The sequence below is a fragment of the Corylus avellana genome, chromosome 10 (assembly GCF_965113065.1).
Source record: "Corylus avellana chromosome 10, dhCorAvel1.hap1.2, whole genome shotgun sequence".
NCBI classification, from domain to species: domain Eukaryota; kingdom Viridiplantae; phylum Streptophyta; class Magnoliopsida; order Fagales; family Betulaceae; genus Corylus; species Corylus avellana.
Genome location: NC_142499.1, coordinates 2,256,976 through 2,279,950, shown reverse-complemented (window position 1 = coordinate 2,279,950; position 22,975 = coordinate 2,256,976). Strand labels below are relative to the sequence as shown.

General features: G+C 34.9%; 3 protein-coding genes across 3 annotated transcripts; all 3 read right to left on the bottom strand.

The window, feature by feature from the left end:
- Positions 1 to 3,657: 3,657 nt before the first annotated feature.
- On the bottom strand, positions 3,658 to 10,253 carry LOC132191905 (putative mitochondrial import inner membrane translocase subunit TIM21). Its single transcript, XM_059607034.2, has 9 exons — positions 10,101 to 10,253; positions 9,966 to 10,017; positions 7,369 to 7,434; positions 7,139 to 7,157; positions 5,929 to 6,113; positions 5,172 to 5,350; positions 5,016 to 5,064; positions 4,483 to 4,602; positions 3,658 to 4,161 (listed from the first exon to the last, which is right to left on the bottom strand). Exons 2-9 carry the CDS (start codon positions 9,999 to 10,001, stop codon positions 3,985 to 3,987), a joined length of 831 nt encoding a protein of 276 aa, XP_059463017.2. The 5' UTR covers positions 10,002 to 10,017; positions 10,101 to 10,253; the 3' UTR covers positions 3,658 to 3,984.
- Positions 10,254 to 11,747: 1,494 nt separating this feature from the next.
- On the bottom strand, positions 11,748 to 14,147 carry LOC132161735 (small RNA-binding protein 11, chloroplastic). The gene is made up of 4 exons (XM_059571918.2): positions 13,980 to 14,147; positions 12,556 to 12,624; positions 12,351 to 12,457; positions 11,748 to 12,274 (listed from the first exon to the last, which is right to left on the bottom strand). The coding sequence occupies exons 1-4, from the start codon at positions 14,092 to 14,094 to the stop codon at positions 12,167 to 12,169; spliced, it is 399 nt and encodes a 132-aa protein (XP_059427901.1). The 5' UTR covers positions 14,095 to 14,147; the 3' UTR covers positions 11,748 to 12,166.
- Positions 14,148 to 15,423: 1,276 nt separating this feature from the next.
- On the bottom strand, positions 15,424 to 21,873 carry LOC132191904 (uncharacterized). Its single transcript, XM_059607033.2, has 11 exons — positions 21,722 to 21,873; positions 20,947 to 21,015; positions 20,746 to 20,849; positions 20,567 to 20,670; positions 18,487 to 18,505; positions 17,723 to 17,762; positions 17,289 to 17,437; positions 16,623 to 16,708; positions 16,465 to 16,513; positions 15,973 to 16,092; positions 15,424 to 15,658 (listed from the first exon to the last, which is right to left on the bottom strand). Exons 1-11 carry the CDS (start codon positions 21,834 to 21,836, stop codon positions 15,482 to 15,484), a joined length of 1,032 nt encoding a protein of 343 aa, XP_059463016.2. The 5' UTR covers positions 21,837 to 21,873; the 3' UTR covers positions 15,424 to 15,481.
- Between the last annotated feature and the right edge of the window lie 1,102 nt (positions 21,874 to 22,975).

The following is a 22,975-nucleotide window of genomic DNA, read 5'->3' as shown; positions in this document are numbered from 1 at the left end:
GATGTGCAAAGTTTCTAAAATATTTTATTCAGCAATTAATAGTATTTTGCATCTCAAAAGGTGAGAAAAATAATTTTTAAATAAAAACATAATATTATTATTAAAATAAATATTATTTAATTAATATTTAAATATTAAAAAAAAAAAAAAAAATAGGTCACTTAAAATTTTCGCCAAAGGCCTCAAAATATATTGAGGCCGTACCTGTTTCAACCGTCTGGTATTCCACCTAGGAAACCGGGTGGCATAATCCACAAAAATAACACGTCCATTCAGTTCCTGCCATCAATTACCTACTAGTTTGGAATTTAGAAGCTTCAAAGAATGAAATGGAGAAATGAAAACGGGGGCCTACCTTTCCATCCATCTCAGCAATGGCTTTCTCTGCATCATCTTTTGATTCAAAGGTCACAAATCCAAATCCTTTTGATTCAAGGGTCACAATTCCAAATCCTTTTGGTCTGCATGAGACTCTGTTCAATGCAACTTTTGCTGGGAAAAAAGAAGTTAAACCTGTATATTGACTGAATATTGCTACTGGGCTTGAAGAGGGTACTCAATGTCATTGCATATAAATAGCCCACAGTCACCTTCAACAACTTCACCATATTGAGAAAATGCTTCTACTAAACTAATCCTTGAGCTCTGATGTCAGAGGACAATCCTAACAAAAAATTTAAATACCATCCATTAAAAGTTGAGGTTTCAGCAAATATGAGTGAAATAAGACCTTTTGTCATCAAAGAATATACAAACCCTTGGATACATGATAACAAAGCATGGGACAAAGTGCTGAGATCCAACACAAATAAGTAGGAATTCTACGTAAGTGAAGAATCTCTCCAAGTTATAAAACGGTTTCAGTGCTCTTTTTATTAATCCTACTTGAGGCAAGTCATGCTTAGTGTGCACACTAGAATCCTAATGGAGAAGAATTGGCGCTTCGCCTGTGGCAGTAACCTTAGTGTCCATATACCATCTTGGGAAAAAGGCGCTCAGCTGAACTTACAGTCTTATTACTGTATCCTACCAGAAGACAGGAGAGACCTTTTGGCACCAGAGCCAAAGCAAAACCACAGCACTCTTCCTGAGTTTTCGAGGAGCTTCAGGACCAAGACAAGACTAGACGGTTGAGCTGGTCGAACCATCTAGCGGTCTAAACTACGATTCCCTATTCTGAAAGTATTACCAGCACTAGCAGTATGTATGTATGTATAACACGTTGATATGCTGAGAAGAAGAAAGAAATGGGCCAAGGAACACTGATAACTAGAGGCATGCACAAGTGCAAAAACAATCTCACAGTTTCCAAATAAATGAAAATTTCGAATTCTACACCGAAATTCCGTATGAAGACAAAATCTGAATCAAAATTTTGTGTGTTTTGTTAGCCGGCCAATTTCATGCGAACTGCCTAACCATATGTTCATGTAGGTAATCCATAATTAACAAAGTCCTAATAAGAGTATTTTTGAATCAAATTCTTGGCCCCATTACCGGTCTTAATTTCAGTACCCCAATTGGTGTGTATATGATATTTAAGAAGAGCAGACCAATACAAAGTAAATACATACTAGTAATCAGAGCAGTTGGAATTCGGAAAAGAATTGAGGATCAAGTTTAAACATTATCTGACTTGAAAAGAAAGAATGAAATGCCAGGTTTCATATAAACATTACGTCGAACAGGTTATGGTGTTGTTTCGAATATTGTTTTTGTTCTTAGTGGATCAATATCAACGAAAAGAAAAGGAAAAACAAAAATTGCATGAGAGAGAGAGAGAGAGGTATATACCTCCAACGAAAAGTCTGGAAACGATTCCTCTGCAGCAAATGAGAAAAGTTGGAGGAAGAAGAGAAGCGTGTGATAAAAGGATTAGGCCCGACCAGTCTTCTAAGCGCCGCCATTCGATATCACAGAGAGAGAGAGAGAGAGAGAGAGAGAAAAGAGGGTATGCAAAAAGATAATTGAGAAAGTAAACTTTCCTTGTATTTTGGACGTTTTGACAAATAATAAGAGGGAAAAAGAATCCTTTTACTTGGTTTTCCTTAAAAAAAAAAAAAAAAAAAATTATTGGAATGAAATGAAAAATATGGACAAATTATTAACACCAATCATTTCTCTTATTTATATGAAAATATACTTTGGTCAGTGAAAATGCTATTCATTTCTCTTATTTTCCTTCATATAAACATATATGAAAATGCTTATGCTTATCTTCCATAATTAAGTAACTCAAAAAGGAAAAAGAAAAAAAAAATGTCTATCACCCAGCTTGGTGACTAAAATGACTCGAGGGCAAATTTGGCCTTTACCCACACAATAGGCAAACTTCAACCAGAGCCCAAAGTTGCATTCCCCTAGTTGCTCGGTGCCAAATTTTGGCAGCTTAGCGTTGGACATATATTAAAAAAGAATAATAATAAAAAAATTGTTATTCTTTTTTGTTAGTTAAATTTTTATGAGTTAATATTTAATTTTTAATGTCTAAAAACTTGTTTCTGAATTCAAAATTAAAATTTAGGAGTGGAAGATTAAACTTTTAGGGATTGTATCACTCAAAAGGGATTCGATCATTCTAAATTTGGTGCTAATACCTCAAATTTGGATTTCTCTTTAATATCTCTCTTCTTCAATTTTAAAAAATAAAAATAAAAAAAAATGAAAAAAATAGCAAAATATATGACGCTTGACTGCCTCAATTTTCGTACTTATTTATTTTTTTTTTGTTTTATTTTTTATTATTTTTTTAAAAAAATCTTGGCTAGCCAGACTTTGACAGACGTTAGAATGACCACAGGCTGCTGAAAATCTCTACTCATAAAGATGTTCTTCCGATTTGTAGTTGACAAAAAATCCTTTTTATCCATTCTTTGGCCAAAAGTGTAATGGTCTTCGAAGTGCTGCCATTCGATATCAGAGAGAGAGAGAGAGAGAGAGAGGAAAGAAGGTATGCAAATTGCAAAAGTAAACTCTGTTTAGGATCCGGCTTAAGTGCGGTAGTCACTACTGCACCATGCGGTAGCTTGTTTTGGGCAATAAAAAAATAATTTTTTAAAAATAAAATTAAAGAAAAATAAAAATATTAAAAAACTGCTTTAAGCTTTGCCAAATGGCATGAATGCCCCTGATAAACTTCTACGAAATTCACAGGCAATTATATTGGACGTTTTTGGCATATTTGGTGCTTAAACGCCCAACTGCATCCTTGCCTACCGTCAAAAAAGACGAAATTTATAAACAGAAAGTCCTCGTTGCTAAAAAAAAAAAAAAATTATGGAGGTAAATTATGTTTACTGACCAAAGTATAAGCATTTTCATATAAATAAGAGAAATGATTAGTGTAAATAATTTGTCCATAGTTTTCATTTCATTGATCTTCAATATATCAAGCAACTCAAAAACAAAACATCATAGAAAAGAATCAAAAGACTAAAGAAGCACACTTGGAGTAAGTTGCTATAAGAAACATCCTAAACAAGATGCAGTAAAATCATTGGTAAAAATCAACCAACAAACTTGGTAACAGAAATTTTGGCCAAGAATTGGCATGATTGGACTCAAATACACTTGCACCCAAAAAAAAATAAAAATCAACTGAAGTCAAATCTCACAAGTCACAACTAGCAAAAAGTAAAAGCAATATAAATTCCAAAAAAAAAAAAAAAATTATTTCACTTTCATTCATGCTTTTCCTTCATACAACCCTGGTCTGCCTGAGGTCAGTGTCATATGTGGATAAGCCTGAAACAATCAGCTTACCCAACTTGATACATATGCAACAAAAGTATGAAACATTCTCATCACAATTCCTCTTGCTAGTAAATAAAAAATTGGACTTCAAAATTCAAACTCAGCACTCTCCAAAGAGTTAAAAAAAATATAAAAATAAAATTAAGAATGAGAAGGATAACTATTAACATCACTAGATTGGTAACCTTCGCCACGTTATTTGGTACATAAAGAAACCTCGTCAGAATCTGACTACTTGGTGTCCACGTTATAAGCCGGCATATAAGACTCTAGAATCAATTGTGAAGGAGTTGGTGATTTGATCTCAACAATCAAATATGTATACTTCAACTGCTTGTCAACTGGGTCTTTGAACATCTCAGAGTAAACTTTCCCAGCTCCATGGGGTCCGCGGATATAGAAATTAATCTACATTAAATTGGTCAGACATAAGTAGAGATGAACAACTGTTTATCCACAATTCAAATTTTCCTAAACACATAATAACAACATCTAGAATCTTAATAAATTCCAGAATAGAGAATATTACACTAAAACTATTCAAAATGCAAAGTTCATGAAAGTCATTCTCCTTTCCTTATTTAACATGCTCGATGGAAATTGTGTTGCATATCTTAAATGGAGATTATTTCAAATAATTGATAAGAATAAAACTGTAATGCATATGCTTAGTGGAAGTTGCTTATAGATAACAAACTCAAGTTATCATGCTGGCATGAAATTACTTACCTCTACATGCTCTACACCATCTTCATCAGTCCATATCTTGTTAGGAATACGTTGGCGTGCAGCACGATTTCTGCTTTCCTGACCATAACCTGTAATGGGGGATCCAATCCTCACCCTAACCTGGTATATGAAAATATAAGCTGTTCAAATCTCTAAACTTATTTTTTGAACTTTTTATTATTATTAAAAATTCTTTTCTTCTTGGTCATTTTTATATTTAAAAAAAAGAGGCTTAGACTATCAGACCTTTTACGAGTAATACTGCCCCCCCCCCCCCCCCCCCCCCCAAAAAAAAAAAAAACCTCCATGTTCTAAGCCTCATGCTTTGAGGCTACTGTTCAATGCACGAGTGAACTCTTAAACTAATGGTGTTATAGTCTAATAGAACACTGCCTACAATCATTCCCTTTTCAATACCACACAACAAAAAAGTTTAGTGTGTACATTTCTTGTGAACCCTATAAAGCATGGATCCAGTGCAAAGAAATATGATTATTTTAGCTGAGGCTGAGAGAAATTCTAATTTTACTAACCTGACCGTCATCTTGAATCCTCTTCAGAGCTTTGTTAAAGACCTTGTACCTATAACAGAACATGTTTTCAAATCGTGGTGAAAATGAATAATGAAAGACTTCAATCTCTAATTGACTAAATAGCCTAATTTTAAGTAAAAAATGTCAACTCTTTACTCTTTCGGTTGAAAGATAAGCTCTTTGAAAACAGCATATCCAGCAGCACCTGCAATTCCAAGCCCTGCAAGAATGACAGCAGTATAGGAAGCCCCCTCTACAAATGTGACAGGCTTCTCTGGGATATTATATGTAGGTGCATCAAAGGGATCCTCAACGGTTGATATGTCTTTTCTAGTCTGTCAAGGGATGTAGAGGCCCAATCAAGATAATGAACTTGCATAGGAACATATATATCAAAAGAACATGGTAAAAGTACAGCTTTCCTACACAGAAAGCATTAGATTACTTCCCTAAGTCAGGCCTATTCAGATTGTCCTAACATTTAACTTCACATTTGTCAAATTAGACTTTCTGAATTCTTGAAGAAAGAATATTTTTTCAATACTGAAATCTTATTTGAACTGGCCATATCAAGTTCATTCTTGGGAACAATATGGCATCCTAGAGCTGAAGCAATAGGATGAATTGGCTCTATGTTTATCATATGATAACATGACGGTTGTTATATCCCCTACTTTTCAAAACCCAATTCCTATTATGGGTCCCATTAGGGAGTAAATGATTAGTAAACCAGGAAAGGTAGTAAACGCCATTTCTTTTATTACTGTTCATAATGACACTCATAAATTGGATAAAGGAAACAGATCATGGTGACTTAAAGTGCAAAAACAAAAGCTATTTGTGAGTGGTTGCGTGGTCCATCAGCAAAATGTAGACATCTGTTAAGTTCAAAAATTTCAGTTCAGACTCAAACCTCTGATCCAGATTGTCCCGGTTGCTTCTTTGATCCAGTTTGTCCTGGTTGCTCTGAAGCTTTTGATGAAATGGGTCTAGTGAAGAAAGGAATTCTGGTGTTTGGCCCATATATTTCTTTGAGTTGAGATGATAAATGCGAAGTACAACCTATAGTAGACAACCCTCTAAATAGACCAGAGATTCCTGACAAGAATTAACATCAAAAAGAGGGGAGGTGATATGATAATTGAGGAAGCAGTATCTGAGTGCTTGTTGTAGACCCCAAAAAAAATCTTGTGTTCTAAAGCAGTTTTTTGGGAAAAAAAAAAAAAAAAAATCCAAAAGCAGTAAATGCTTTGGACCTCTATCAATTAATCAGCCTTTTAAATAGCATCAAACTCCAAGCAACAGCAAAACAACCTCTGGTTAAAACATTTAATTAAGCAAACCAACAAAAGAAACAATGAGAAATTACACCATCTATGCCACATTAATTTTTGTCTCCACCAGCAGCCCTGAAAAAAGGACAGGGAAGAAGAAGGGAGCTCAAAAAGAGGTAGCGAACGAAATTAATTTTGTAATGAAGACGATATGGATGACTTGTATTATGGATTATTATTGCTGGGTTCATGATTTATGGGGCTCCAGAAGAACTTAGTGTCTTAATTTCTTGCGACCTCAAAAGAACAAAGGAATGGAAGAAGAATAAGAAGAAAGGTAAAGCTTGGTCCAACATTTTAACCTGGCTTCACCCAAAACTTTCTGGTTCACTAATTCAACTGTTTTTTTTTTTTGTTTTTTTATATAAGTTACTCACTATTTCAGTTACTGAGCAGCTTTCAGATATCAAATACCTCCCAGAAGGTAATTTTAATGTGGCTGATTTCCACTCTTTTACAATCTGTTATAGCACAATGCCAAAAAAAAAATGTTTCCTATTTTTGAAGGATGACAAAATGTTGATCTATGAGGAAGAATATCACATAGATAACAATTACTACTGCCTTAAACCAAAATATAACAATTAATACAGGAAACTCATAAGTCTTAAGATGAACCTGTTTAGTAGATCAATGCAGACACAATAATAACAACAACTAGGAGTCGAGAATTAAGGAACTAAAAACAAAAAATCAACAAACTAATCTCTTGCAAGATCATTGTATTAATTGTATGTGATGCTTAAAAATAAATATCAAATAGAATGGAACAGTGAAATGGTCACTAACCTTTAGTTCCGCGAATTTCCTGCAGAGAAAAAATGAAGAAAAGCACTCAGTGTCCAATCATATGCTAAGAAGAATTTTTTTTTTAGATTGATAAGTTACACACGCACCCAATGGGACTTGAACTCACGACCTTGCACTCCACATTGCTACAAAGGGAGGAAGTACAATTTGAGCTAAAGCTCATTTTCATATGCTAAGAAGAAATAAAAGTAAAGAACTAATTATCTCACCTTAGTCAGGAGGTTTGCATGAAAAGTAGAATGTCTCCCACAACCTGACTTCAATAGAATGAGCAACTGCATAATCATAAAGGAACTAAGTACCGAATAAAGATATATAATGCCTAACTAAGAAACTTAAACAAGATGTCAAACATTACTCTAAGGATATATTAACTTTGTCAACTACATACATTAGGCAAGTCATTAAGCTGAAAGAACCAAAAAGGAACTTTCTTCCAGCCACCCCTACCATGATACCATAAAAAAAAAGAGGCTTCAATTGTTAATTTATTGACATAGCTTTGTCAAGTTGACTGAATAGCCAGGTGGTCAGTATGTTTCAGAAGAAGAGACTGATGAGAAATCACTTGATAAATGTAAACTGCACGTCTTTGAAATGCAATGTATAGCTATTTTCAAGTGAAAGATTGATGATATACAACAAAGTCAAGTCTAAAAAATAAAAAAATTATTTATCTGGCCACTTAGCTTAAAAGATTAGAGATTGTTGTGCAATTGCACAAAGATCGTAGGTCCAGATCCTAAAATTATCTATTTAACTTTTAATATATATATATATATATATATATATATATATATATATATATATATATATATATCAACAAACAGGAAAGCAATCATCAAATCATATAGAATTTAAATATAAAATTATATGCAATGTCTTGTGTTTTACAAAATATATCTACCAGCATGTTAGAAAATATACCCAACCATGGTAGCAATGATGAAATTGAAGCACACGGTTTTGCTAACCACACCCAAAAAATCAAACATAAGGAAAAACCAATAATTATTTTAAATGAAACTTGTGTGATAGCACAGACCATAACAATAGAGCATCACTAATCAATGATCCTCTGACAGGTTGCTAACTACATTTATTTTTCTCTTAATCATATATACTTCAATGGAAATGGGAAAACGCCATTTTTAGTGCCTGAAGCTCCCACAAAAGGCAATCATTTTATGTACTTTTAAGTATGAAGAAATTTTGTACTTGTGCTTTAAGGATTGCCCGACTCAATTTTAACAGCACCATATTTAACACATTAGAGAACCTTATATTTCTAGGTCTGATTGTTCATGTACTTCCATACAGTTTCAGGTTCCTTTAACACCGGTCAAGCAATTTTTGTATCTTTTTTATTTATTTAACTTTAAAGCTGCAACACCCCAATCTCACATTAAGAAGATGAGTAGCTCACATAGAGTGTGTAATTTATAAAGACACTCATGGATGCTAACAATTAACTAGTTCTTTTGGAGTGATAGTGTAAACATGGCTTTCCCTTGATCGTTACAAAAGCATTACAATGCAACTCTAGAATCTAATCCTAGCGACTTTCACAATGAAAACCAAAGAAAAACCGGTGATATACAATTCTAAATCAAATGCAACCTATTGATCATAGTTATAATGGATGCACTCTTTTGCTCAAAAAAATTGAAAAATAAACATTGACCAAAGGAAATATACTACAAAGGTTATTGAGTTCAAAGAAAACCACCCATGACATGGTTGATCTCATATGTATTTGACTGCATATTAATTGAAGGTCATCCATGCATAATGAAATTATGCAAGACATCATCTTGTACGATCTTAAATGTCCTATATGGCTTATGTACAATTTTAACCATGTGTATATAAGTTCTTAAGCACCCTCCCCTTCCAAGCCCATTTTCAATAGTGAGTTCTACCAAATATTTGTATCAATTGGCATCAGAGACATCCACCACGTTGAGTATGAGATCGGACACATTTCGTTGAATATAGGATCAAAAGGGTTGCGACTTTGCGATTGAGTCACAGAAGGAGCGATCTATAGGCCGGATTAAAATGTTTTGTTACTATATATAGGCATAGTGTTAAGCCATTGAATATTGATAGGTGAATGGAGCCACCAAAAGAGAAGGGCTATCATTGAGCCAGTGTCAATAGAGTAGGTTGCCATGAACGTTGGTTGCATTTTATTAATGGATTTAAAAGGTTGGGCTCGAGATATTAAATAATTTTTTTTTTTTTTTTTGATAAGTAATAACCAATCTTATTAAAAGAGTAAGGTGCCCCAAAGTGCACCAGGAGTATACAAAATGATCATAAATAATGATTGATTACTTGGGCCTTGTAAACTAAGTTGGGTTTTGGGCCTTTAGCTAATCAGTAGGGAAATTAGTAAGTAATGTGGTTTGGTTTTAATTCAGGAATTGTAATCTGATTGTTGTCAGTTTTAGGGAGAAGAAAACTCGTGGCTATTTTTCTGTTGTAACAGACTTTGGAGATTTCTTGAGTATCTCAATAACTCAAGGCTATTCACAGTACCTATGGATATATCCAATATCTAGTCCAAGTTCATTCATCATCTTTTGTTTTTTTTTTTTTTTTTTTGACAAGTAAAGTTCATTCATCATCTACATCCATCATCAATTATTTCAAGCATTCCATCATTCATAATAATTCCATCCTTTCCCCTTATCATTCAAACACATTCATACAGAAAATACAAAACACAGTACAAAGATATAAAGATCTTTACACAATCAGACCAACAATCTAATCAAAACAAAAAACGAGATTTCTTTACCTGACGCCGAAGGGTGAGACTGGGACACAGCTTCATTCGGTCACGAAGGTCACTGTGAGAGCCGAGAGAGAGAGAGTTAGTTCACTTCCCGGAGAGAGAGATAATGAAAGAGGTCCAGACCAGAGAGAGAGAAACCTGGGAGCAGCGCAGGTGGCTGACAGTGCTCCGGGACTAGAGGGGGGCGGCGGCAGATGAGACTGAGAGCTTGTGTGGAAAAGAATGAAAAGGGCAAACGTACGTGAGACTGTGAGGGAGGAGGCGGCAGAGAAGAGAAAACTGAGGAAAAATTAGGGTCTATTTCTTCTCATGGTTCTTACCGGGGCGGGTACTTGCTTACCCAAATTGTTTTTACCCGAAACCCGCCCCATCCGGCTTGGAAGAAACCAACCCGTAAAAAAAAAAAAATAGATGGCACATGACGGGTTGACCGTCTATTTTAACCCCTTTCACTAATGGAATTGGGCTTTTGAGTACAAAATGAAAGTTTGATAAGATTGAGCGGTACAGTTGGCAATTCATGAGAGAAAAGTGACAATGTGTTGTAGACTTGTAGTTTGATGGGAGAAAATGTAATTACCCATAATTTTTAATTTGTAAATAAAGGTAAATTTGAAATTTTTTAAAATTTCAGGGGTATAAAAGGTCTTTTTACCCTTTCTATCGTTTGGTTTAACTCCATCCTCTAACAGAATTGGGGTAATTGGAAAAAATCAAAAGACGTGACATTTTAGGGGAACTAAGTAAAATTACCCCTAAAAATTAAATATGTGTAGTATATAACATTTCTCGTAAAATAATTAATAGATAATTTTTTCCTTATTTAAACTCAGGCTAAAAGAGTCCAGTCCATTAATGTTATTTTTACCTCATTCTAGAGGGTCATTCGGACCGGCATGGTTGCTCGAATAAATACTTCAAGCCCATTATTTTCTTTTAAATTTAATCTCAAATAGGAGTATAAGAGTATTCATCTATAATGGGCCGCTTCTGCTCAGTATTTTGAAGTATTCCCAATTCTTTTCCTTTCATTTGTTCTTTGAAGGATTAGCGGTAAAGATCCTCGTTAGAAACTCATTTGCCCCTTCTTCCATATTGAATAGGAAAAAAAAAAACTAAACACGTGCATTATTTTTGAGTATATATATATATTGTCAATATTGAAGTGTGGAGACTGCCTTGTTAGAAAGTTAAAATAAATAAATAAATAAAGGCTTGCATGTTGGCCACTAGTGTGCCACCGTCTGGCAGCCTTGCTATGACTGTCAGATCCACCGTATGGTGGCCGGTGATGTCTTCCATATATATAAGATCTGGTCTCACCCTGAGGTAAGCCAGACATGGCTTGTGTAAAGCACTAAAGTTGTCTTCTCATGTTAGCTTATTACATGTAAAATAAGCAGTTAATTGCACCCGATTCCCATCTTTTGGAGAATCCAAGAGCATAATAGTTTTTTTTTTTTGGGCTTGAAACTAGCTAAGCATATGAGCAAGAGAGAGAAACTGAGAGAAAGAGAGAGAGACGTACCTTCAATGGACACTCAATTGGACTGGATTAGGGTGTAATTAGCTGCCATAGCACTTATCCAAGTAGGTGTGGAACCCACCTCCCATCTCACATTAACTAAACGCATTGCATGCAACAAAGGCAACTTAATTGCACCCTTTTCAAATCGTCTCCCAAGAGCCATAATAACAATGTTGAGTTTAGCTTGTCTCAAGTAAAAAAATCACTAAAAATCTCCTGTGAAAAGAAAAAAAAAAAAAAACAATGGAGACGGCCTCTAGTGAAAAAATAACTAGAATTCTCGCCAATCTTGCAATTTATACCGTTTACTTTTTTCACAGGATATCAAGAGGCAAGCCAAACAGAACTATGACAATAAACAACATAGGACCATCAATATCCATTACTCCTTCAACAGACTAGCTATCAATAAACCCTCACTTCAGCACTACTCTAAATTATTTTTTCCCAACCAATTAACATTACAAGAAATGGAAGGGAATATAAAACTGTTTTTGGAGTGAGTTGCTTAGAGATTGGTTCGATTCTGATGTAAAATAGTTAGTATCATCTCTTGCTTCTAGTGCTGAGTGGTGCTTCAGTTGTAGCATGCATCTCCAAATGTCACAAACATATTTGTTATTAGCAAGAATAAGCTGATAAAAGTTCTGCACAAATAACATCCTCGTATAAGTAATCACTTGTCAGCAGTCGGTTCTGGAGGCCCTCTGGCTACTGGCATTCCACCTCCGAAACTGATTTTGAGCTTTGCATAATCCACAAAAATGACTCTTCCATTCAGTTCCTGCAAACAATTACCTACTAGTTTGGAATTTAGAAGCTTAAAAGAATGAAATGTAGAAATGAAAACGGGGCACTACCTTTCCATTCATCTCAGCAATGGCTTTCTCTGCTTCATCTTTTGATGCAAAGGTCACAAATCCAAATCCTTTTGATCTGTCTGAGACTCTGTCCATTGCAATTTTTGCTGGGAAAAAAGAAGCTAAAGCTGTAAATTGACTGAATATTGCTACTGGGCTTGAAGAGGGTACTCAATGTCATTGCATATAAATAGCCCAGAGTCACCTTCAACAACTTGACCATATTGAGAGAATGTTTCTGCTAATCTTTGTTCTGTGGTGTAAGAGGACAATCCTAACAAAAAATTGAAATACCATCCATTAAAAGTTGAGGTTTCAGCAAATATGAGTGAAATAATACACAGTTATACAAGACCTTTTGTCATCAAAGAATATACAAACCCTTGGATACATGATAACAAAGCATGGGACAAAGTGCTGAGATCCAACACACAAATAACTGAAATAAGTAGGAATTCTACATATTGAAGAATCTATAAAACAGTTTCGGTGCTCTTTTTATTAATCCTACTTGAGGCAAGTCATGCTTAGCATGCACACTAGAATCCTAATGGAGAAGTATTGGTGCTTCGCCTGTGGCAGTAACCTTCCATATACCGTCTTGGGAAAAAGGAGCTCAGCTGCGCTTACAGTCTTATTACTGTATCCAACCAGAAGACAGGAGAGGCCTTTTGGCACCAGAGCCAAGCAAGACCACAGCACTCTTCCTGAGTTTTTGAGAAGCTTCAGGACCAAGACAGGACTAGACGGTCGAGCTGGTCGAACCATCTTGCAGTGATGGAGCTGGGGGGGTGGCTGGTTAAAACAAAATTTTAAGGTTAAAAAAAAAAATTTAAGGTAATTTTTTTTTTTTTTTTTTTTGCCGGCTCCTACCCACTAAATTTTTTGGCCTTGGCTCCTACCCATACAAAAGTCTGCCTCCGTCCCTGCCATCTAGCAGTCTAAACTAGGATTCCCTATTCTGAAAGTAATACCAGCACAAGCAGTATGTATAACACGTTGATATGCTGAGAAGAAGAAATGGGCTAAGGAACAATGATAAGGATTAAGCATAATGCCAAGGCTTGGATAACTAGAGGCATGCACAAGTGCAAAAACAATCTCACAGTTTCCAAATAAATTAAAATTTCGAATTCTACACCGAAATCCCGTATGAAGACAAAATCTGAATCAGAATTTTGTGTGTTTTGTTAGCCGGCCAATTTCATGCGAACTGCCTAACCATATGTTCATGTAAGTAATCCATAATTAACAAAGTCCTAATAAGAGTATTTTTGAACACCACAGCAGGATTTGAATCAAATTCTTTGCCCCATTACCGGTCTTAATTTCAGCACCCCAATTGGTGTATATGATATTTAAGAAGAGCAGACCAATACAAAGTAAATACATACTAGTAATCAGAGCAGTTGGAATTAGGAAAAGAATTGAGGATCAAGTTTAAACATTATCTGACTTGAAAAGAAAGAATGAAATGCCAGGTTTCATATAAACATTACGTCGAACAGGTTACGGTGTTGTTTCGAATATTGTTTTTGTTCTGGGTCAGGCATATATAGTGGATCAATCATCAGTATCAACGAAAAGAAAAGGAAAAACAAAAATTGCATGAGAGAGAGAGAGAGGTACCTCCAACGAAAAGTCTGGAAGCAATTCCTCTGCAGCAAATGAGAAAAGTTGGAGGAAGAAGAGACGCGTGTGATAAACTAGGATTAGGCCCAACCAGTCTTCTAAGCGCCGCCATTTGATATCAGAGAGAGAGAGAAAGAGAGAGAGGGTATGCAAAAGATAATTGAGGAAGTAAACTTTCTTTGTATTGGAGAGGTAGAATAAAAAAAAATGTGAAATTTCCCCAATTTCTTTCCTACCATTTTTTTTTTTTTTTTTTTTTTTAACATGTCCACAAAATAGAGGAAGGAAAATTCGAACTAGTAACTATCACTTCATTAGGCGTAATACTAGCCGATTGAACTACATCTTGAAAACTTCTTTCCTACCACATCTTGAAAACTTCTTTCCTACCATTTTTGCACCAAAAGAAAGGTCAGTCTTTATTATTACAAAGTCGTTTTTGTCTTTTTCAACTAGAAATCTTGATCTTTAAGCTCAGCATTTGAATTGTATTATATTTTGTCATTATGTAAAATTCATAGCGGTGCCAAGAGCATTTTTGGTTTAGGTTGAAAAATATAACTTTTTAGAAAACAAAAATTATTTTTAAAGTGTTTTTTTTTTTTTTTGTGTGTTTTCAAAGGTAAATTTTGGCCATTTTTAAAGTGAAAAAAGTAATATATATATATATAAATTTTTTTACCAAACATACAAATTTTTTATTTGGTACAACTTTTTAGGTATCAAGTATTTTTTAAGCTTCATAACGCAATCTCTAACAGTATCAAACTTATTTGCGTATAATCTCATTAGATTCATCACATGTACTAACCAAAGTATAAGCATTTTCATATAAATAAGAGAAAAGATTGGGATCAATAATTTGTCCATAGTCTTCATTTCATTGATGTTCAATATATCAATTAAGTAACTCAAAAAAAAAAAAAAAAAAAATCATAGAAAAGAATCAAAAGACTAAAGAAGCACACTTGGAGTAAGTTGCTATAAGAAACAACCTAACAAAAAAATCATTGGTAAAAATTAACTGCAAACTTGGTAACAGAAATTTTGGCCAAGAATTGGCATGATTGGACTCAAATATACTTGCACCCCAAAAAAAAAAAAAAATCAATTGAACTCAAATCTCACAAGTCACAACTAGCAAAAAGTAAAAGCAATATAAATTCCAAAAATAAAATTATTTCACTTTCATTCATGCTTTTCCTTCATACAACCCTGATCTGCCTGAGGTCAGTGTCATATGTGGATAAGCCTGAAACAATCAGCTTACCCAACTTGATACATATGCAACAAAAGTATGAAACATTCTCATCACAATTCCTCTTGCTAGTAAATAAAAAATTGGACTTCAAAATTCAAACTCAGCACTTTCCAAAGAGTTAAAAATATATATATATAAATAAATAAAATTAAGAATGAGAAGGATTACTATTGGCATCACTAGATTGGTAACCTTCTCCATGTTATTTGGTACAGAAAGAAACCGAGTCAGACTCTGACTACTTGGTGTCCACGTTATAAGCCGACATATAAGACTCTAGAATCAATTGTGAAAGAGTTGGTGATATGATAACAACAATCAATTGTGTATACTTCCACTGCTTGTCCACTTGGTCCTTGAACATCTCAGTGTAAACTTTCCCAGCTCCATGAGGTCCGCGGATATAGAAATTAATCTACATTATGGTCAGACATAAGTAGAGATGAACAGCTGTTTATCCACAATTCAAATTTTCCAAAACACATAATAATAACATCTAGAATCATAATAAATTCCAGAATTGAGAATATTACACTAAAATTATTCAAAATGCAAAGTTCATGAAAGTCATTCTCCTTTCCTTATTTAACATGCTTGATGGAAATTGTGTTGCATATCTTAAATGGAGATTATTTCAAATAATAGATAAGAGTAAAACTGTAATGCATATGCTTAGTGGAAGTTGCTTATAGATAACAAACTCGAGTTATCATGCTTGCATGAAATTACCTCTACATGCTCTACACCATCGTCATCGGTCCAAATCTTGTTAGGAATATAATGGTGTACATCATAATCTTTGCTTTCCTGACCATAACCTGTAATGGGGGATCCAATCCTCACCCTAACCTGGTATATGAAAATATAAGCTGTTCAAATCTCTAAACTTATTTTTTGAACTTTTTTTATTATTAAAAATTCTTTTCTTGGTCATTTTTATATTTAAAATAGAGAGACTTAGGCTATCAGACCTTTTACGAACCCAAAACAAAAAGCCTCCATGTTCTAAGCCTCATGCTTTGAGGCTACTGCCCAATGCATGAGTGAACTCTTAAACTAATGGTGTTATAGACTAATAGAACACTGCCGACAATCATTCCCTTTTACACAACAAAAAATTTTAGTGCATACATCTCATGTTGAACCCTATAAAGCATGGATCCAGTGCAAAGAAATATGATTATTTTAGCTGAGGCTGAGAGAAATACTAATTTTACTAACCTGACCGTCATCTTGAATCCTCTTCAGAGCCTTGTTAAAGACCTTGTACCTATAACAGAACATGTTTTCAAATCGTAGTGAAAATGAATGATGAAAGACTTCAATCTCTAATTGACTAAATAGCCTAATTTTAAGTAAAAAAATGTTAAACTCTTTACTCTTTCAGTTGAGGTGCATATGGACGTGCAGATGCATCAATGGGATCCTCAATGGGATCCTCAACGGTTGATATGTCTTTTCTAGTCTGTCAAGGGATATAGAGGCCCAATCAAGATAATGAACTTGCATAGGAACATATATATCGAAAGAACAAGGTAAAAGTACAACTTTCCTACACAGAAAGCATTAGATTACTTCCCTAAGTCAGGCCTATTCAGATTGTCCTAACATTTAACTTCATATTTGTCAAATTAGACTTTCTGAATTCTAGAAGAAAGAAGATTTTTTCAATACTGAAATCTTATTTGAACTGGCCATATCAAGTTCATTCTTGGGAACAATATGACATCCTAGAGCTGAAGCAATAGGATGAATTGGCTCTAAGTTTATCATATGATAACATGACGGTTGTTATATCCCCTACTTTTCAAAACCCAATTCCTATTATGGGTCCCATGAGGGAGTAAATGATTAGTAAGCCAGGAAACGTAGTAAACTCCATTTCTTTTATTACTGTTCATAAATATACTCATAAATTGGATAAAGGAAACAGATCACGGTGACATAAAGTGAAAAAAACAAAAGCTATTTGTGAGTGGTTGCGTGGTCCATCAGCAACATGTAGACATCTGCTTAAGTTCAAAAATTTCAGTTCAGACTCAAACCTCTGAACCAGATTGTCCCGGTTGATTCTTTGATCCAGTTTGTCCTGGTTGCTCTGAAGCTTTTGATGAAATGGGTCTACTGAAGAAAGGAATTCTGGTGTTTGGCCCATATTTTTCTTTGAGTTGAGATGGTAAATGCGAAGTACAATCTATAGTAGACAACCCTCTAAATAGATCAGAGATTCCTGACGATAATTAACAACAAAAAGAGGGGGGGGGGGGGGGGGGGGGGGATGGGGGTGGGGGTGTGATATGATAATTGAGGAACCAGTATCTGAGTGCTTGTTGTAGACCCAAAAAAAATTCTTGTGTTCTAAAACAGTTTTTTGGAAAGAAAAAAATCCAAAAGCAATAAATGCTTTGGACCTCTAAACAACCTCTGGTTAAAACATTTAATTAAGCAAACCAACAAAAGAAGCAATGAGAAAAATTACACCATCTATGCCACATTAATTTTTGTCTCCACCAGCGGCCCTGAAAAAAGGACAGGGAAGAAGAGGGAAGGTCAAAAAGAGGTAGCGAATGAAATTGATTTTGTAATGAAGACAATATGGATGACTTGTATTATGGATTATTATTGCAAGGTTCATGATTTATGGAGCTCCAGAAGAACATATAGTGCCTTAATTTCTTGCAATCTCAAAAGAACAAAGGAATGGAAGAAGAATAAGAAGAAAGGTAAAGCTTGGTCCAACATTTTAACCTGGCTTCACCCAAAACTTTCTGTTTCACTAATTCAACTGTTTTTATTTTTTTTTATTTTTATATAAGTTACTCATTATTTCAGTTACTGAGCAGCTTTCAGATATCAAATACCTCCCAGAAGGTAATTTTAATGTGGCTAATTTCCACTCTTTTACAATCTGTTATAGCCCAATGCCAAAAAAAAAAAAAAAAGTTTCCTATTTTTGAAAGAAGAAAAAATGTTGATCTATGAGGAAGAATATCACATAGATAACAATTACTACTGCCTTAAACCAAAAGATAACTTGTACAAATTGATTCAGGAAATACCTCATAAGTCTTAAGATGAACCTGTTTAGTAGATCAATGCAGAGTGCAGACACAATAATACCAACAACTAGGAGTCGAGAATTAAAGAACTAAAAACCAAAAATCAACAAACTAATCTCTTGCAAGATCATTGAAAAAAAAAAACAAATATCAAATAGAATGGAACAGTGAAATGGTCACTAACCTTCAGTTCCACGAACTTCCTGCAGAATAAAAATGAAGAAAAGCAATCAGTGTCCAATCATGTGCTAAGAAGATTTTTTTTTTTTTTAGATTGATATGTTACACATGCACTTGAACTCACGACCTTACACTCCACATTGCGACAAAGGGAGGAAGTACAATTTAATAATGATGAAATAGGAAACATAAAGAAAAAAGAGTTTGTCTGACTTTACTGTGAGTTTGTAAAATTGTGAAAATCATTGTAACACACCTTGAAGAGAGTTATATTAATATAAATTTTGGGGTTTCAATTTCAAGTCCAGAAAAAAAAGGTATAATGAGACTTATATGAGAGTTATTTGTGTGATAAAAATGCAGGATAAGATAATTGTTCCGTAAGTAAAATTGATAATTGTTGATGATGTAATTTTTATAATTGTTACGTGCCAACAAAATGAGATAAACGTGTGACGTATCATTTCCCTTAATAAAATATGTAGCTTTTATATGCATTTTTTAAATTGCATGCGATTCTGATATGCTCTAATAACAAATCTTAATTTAATAAACTAAGTTAAGAGTTTGAAAATGCAACATAATTCTCATATGTTCTAAGAAAAAAGTATATTAAAAGAATTATTTGTTTGGTGCAAAATCACACTCCAATATAAATCAAAGTTAAGGGGGTTTTATATTTGTAGGGTGGAGAGAAAATAGAATGAGGTAAGATATAGGCGTGACGGCTCGTATTTAAGAAGGCTTGGATATTGTTAATTGTATGATGATTTCATTAGGTAAGGTTTCAAATAAATAATCTTAATGGAAATTCATATTAGGTATGATATTAAGGAAACATATGCCCCTTCGTTGTCCCATTCAGCCTAAAGTTTAATCAGTTCAGGTGTCAATTTCATGACTCACGGGCTATTAGAGAGCAGGGCCGGCTTATTTTGATGCAATGTAGAAAATGTCGTATATGGTCGTTCATTCACAAGAAAAAGACTTAAAATTTGGGGGCTGGGTTCACCTGTCTTCTCACATTACACTTATTACAAGTAATATAAGCAGTTAATTGCACCCAATTCCCGTCTCTTGGAGAATCCAAGAGCATGATAGTTTTTTTTTGGCTTGAAACTACCACATCATATGAGCAAGAGAGAGAAATTGAGCGAGAGAGAAAGGTACCTCCATTGGGCACTCAATTGGACTGGATTAAGGTGTACTTAGCTGCAGGTGGGCCCCACAACCCAGATGACTCGGGCACTTATCTAAGTAGAGTAGGTGTGAAGCCCACCTACCATCTCACAAAGCCCACCTACCATCTCACATTAACTAAACGCATTGCATGCAATAGAGACAATTAATTGCACCCCTTTCAAATCCTCTCTCAAGGGCCATAATAACAATGTGGGGTAATTACCTTTTTTCCCCATGAACTATGACGCTATGTCAATATTTCCCATGAACTGCCAACTTTACTGCCCGACCCTATTAGACTACCATTTTCTTCCCAACCCACCCCCCCCCCCCCCCTTCCGTTGGTCAACCACGTTAAAAAACTCATAATAACCCAAATACCCTAACTTTATATACAAAAATTACATATAATACCCTTAAAATGAAACAAAAATTTATATACATATTAATTTATCAGTACCAGTTTCAAAAAAATTAAAATTAAAATTAAAACAAAAAATATAAATATATTAAAATTGAAAAATACTTATAATTTTTTGTTTTAATTTTTTATTTGGGGGTATTTCTGTCTTTTAATGAGATTTAACATCTATAATAGAATATTCCGTCCGATTTAACGAGGTTAACTGACGGAAGGGGAGTTTTGGGAAGAAAATGGTAGTTTGGTAAGGTCGGACAATAAGGTTGGCAGTTTATGGGAGGTTGGCCTCTAGTGAATTCTCGCCAATCTTGCAATTTATACTGTCTACTTTTTTCACAGGATATCTAGAGGCAAGCCAAACAGAACAATGACAATAAACAAGATAGGACCATCAACATCCATTACTCCTTCAATAGACTAGCTATCAATAAAATAAGCTCATTAAGTTCTGCGCAAATAACATCCTCGTATAAGTAATTACTTATCAGCTGTCGGTTCTGGAGGCCCTCTGGCTATTGGCATTCCACCTCCGAAACTGGTTATGAGCTTTGAATAACGCACAAAAATAACTTGTCCATTCAGTTCCTGCCATCAATTACCACTAGTTTGGAATTTAGAAGCTTAAAAGAATGAAATGGAGAAATGAAAACGGGGGCCTACCATTCCATCCATCTCAGTAACGGCTTTCTCTGCATCATCTTTTGATAAGGTCACAAATCCAAATCCTTTTGATCTGCCTGAGACGCTGTCCATTGCAATGTTTGCTGGGAAAAAGAAGTCAAAGCAGTAAATTGACTGAATATTGCTACTGGGCTTGAAGAGGGTACTCAATGTCATTGCATATAAATAGCCCACAGTTACCTTCAAAAACTTGACCATATGGAGAAAATGCTTCTGCTAATCTTTGCTCTGTGGTGTAAGAGGACAATCCTAACAAAAAATTGAAAAACCATCGATTAAAAGTTGAGGTTGCAGCAAATATGAGTGAAATAATACACAGTTAGACAAGACCTTTTGTCATCAAACAATATACAAAAACCCTTGGATACATGATAACAAAGCATGGGACAAAGTGCTGAGATCCAACACACAAATAAGTAGGAATTCTACATATTGAAGAATCTCTCCATGTGCAAAAACAATCTCACAGTTGCCAAATAAATGAAAATTTCGAATTCTACACCGAAACCTCGTATGAAGACAAAATCTGAATCAGAATTTTGGGTGTTTTGTTAGCCGGCAAATTTCATGCAAACTGCCTAACCATATGTTCATGTACGTAATCCATAATTAACAAAGTCCTAATAAGAGTATTTTTGAATCAAATTCTTGGCCCCATTACCGGTCTTAATTTCAGCACCCCAATTGGTGTATATGATATTTAAGAAGAGCAAACCAATAGAAAGAAAATACATACTAGTAATCAGAGCAGTTGGAATTAGGAAAAGAATTGAGGATCAAGTTTTTATCTGACTTGAAAAGAAAGAATGAAATGCCAGGTTTCATATAAACACTTCGTCGAACAGGTTATGGTGCTGATTCGAATATTGTTTTTGTTCAGGGTCAGGCATATATAGTGGATCAATATCAACGAAAAGAAAAGGAAAAACAAAAATTGCATGAGAGAGAGAGGTACCTTCAACGAGAAGTCTGAAAGCAACTCCTCTGCAGCAAATGAGAAAAGTTGAAGGAAGAAGAGAAGCGTGTGATAAACTACGATTAGGCCCAACCAGTCTTCTAAGCGCCGCCATTCGACATCAGAGACAGAGAGAGAGAGAGAGAGAGGAAAGAGGGTATGCAAAAGATAATTGCGAAAGTAAACTTTCTGTTTATATTGGACGTTTTTGGCATATTTGGTGCTTAAAGGCACGTGCATACCGTCAAAAAAGACAGAATTTATATAGTAGGGGTGTCAAAAATTAGTAAAAAATTAAAATCAAAATCAGGAAATTGGAGATCCGATTTCAAAAACCGAGTACCTCGGTTTTGTACTCCGGATTCCCGGGAATCGGGTTTCCCTTTTTATTTAATAATATTTATATATTAATATTTTTTTATACTTAATTAGGTTTAGTTTCTCCAGTTCTCCCCTTCATTTCTATTTTCTACGATTCACTCACGCCAGTGCCGCAAGCCTCCTCTTCTCCATCTTCTCTTCTCATCTTTCACTTCTCCCCTTCAGTGAACACCCAATCACCCATTCGGCCATTCCACTTCTTATTTCCCCCTCTTCAATTAACCACCAGTACAACACTCATTCGGTATTCGGTGAATCTTCATTTCAAACATTTCTCACACCCATTCGGCCTGTTTCTCACTTCGCCTCCCTTTCTCGCTTCGTCTCCATCTCTCGCTCCGTCAGCCGAGCAATGAGCACTAGCAGCAGTTATCACCCATTCGGTCATTCCATTTCTTGTTTCCCCCTCTTCATTTCACAATAATACAACACTTATTCAGTGAATTTTTATTTCAAACATTTCTCACATCCATTTGGCCTCTTTCTTTCTCCCTTTCTCGCTTCGTCTCCATCTCTCGCTCTGTCAACTGAGCAATGAGCACTAGCAGCCAGTTCTGAACTTTTTATTTCTAGGTTTCTTTGATATTTTCTTTGTTGATCTATGAAAATTTTGTTGTTTTGCTTGGTTTTAGTGGATAGGATTTAATCTATTCTACTTTTTAGTGTTCATTACTTCATTTACTTGCACGTTCCTTAAATTTGTGATGGGCTTGTTTAATTTGGAGTCCTACAATTTCGGATTTGGTGGGAGTGGGACAATGAGCAAGGGAGAAACCGGTTACCGGACTAGGTAAAACCGAAACCGGCCAGTAACCAAGACCCCGATCTGGGGTCCCGGTTCTGGTTTCGATTCCTAGTTTTGGTCAAAAATCG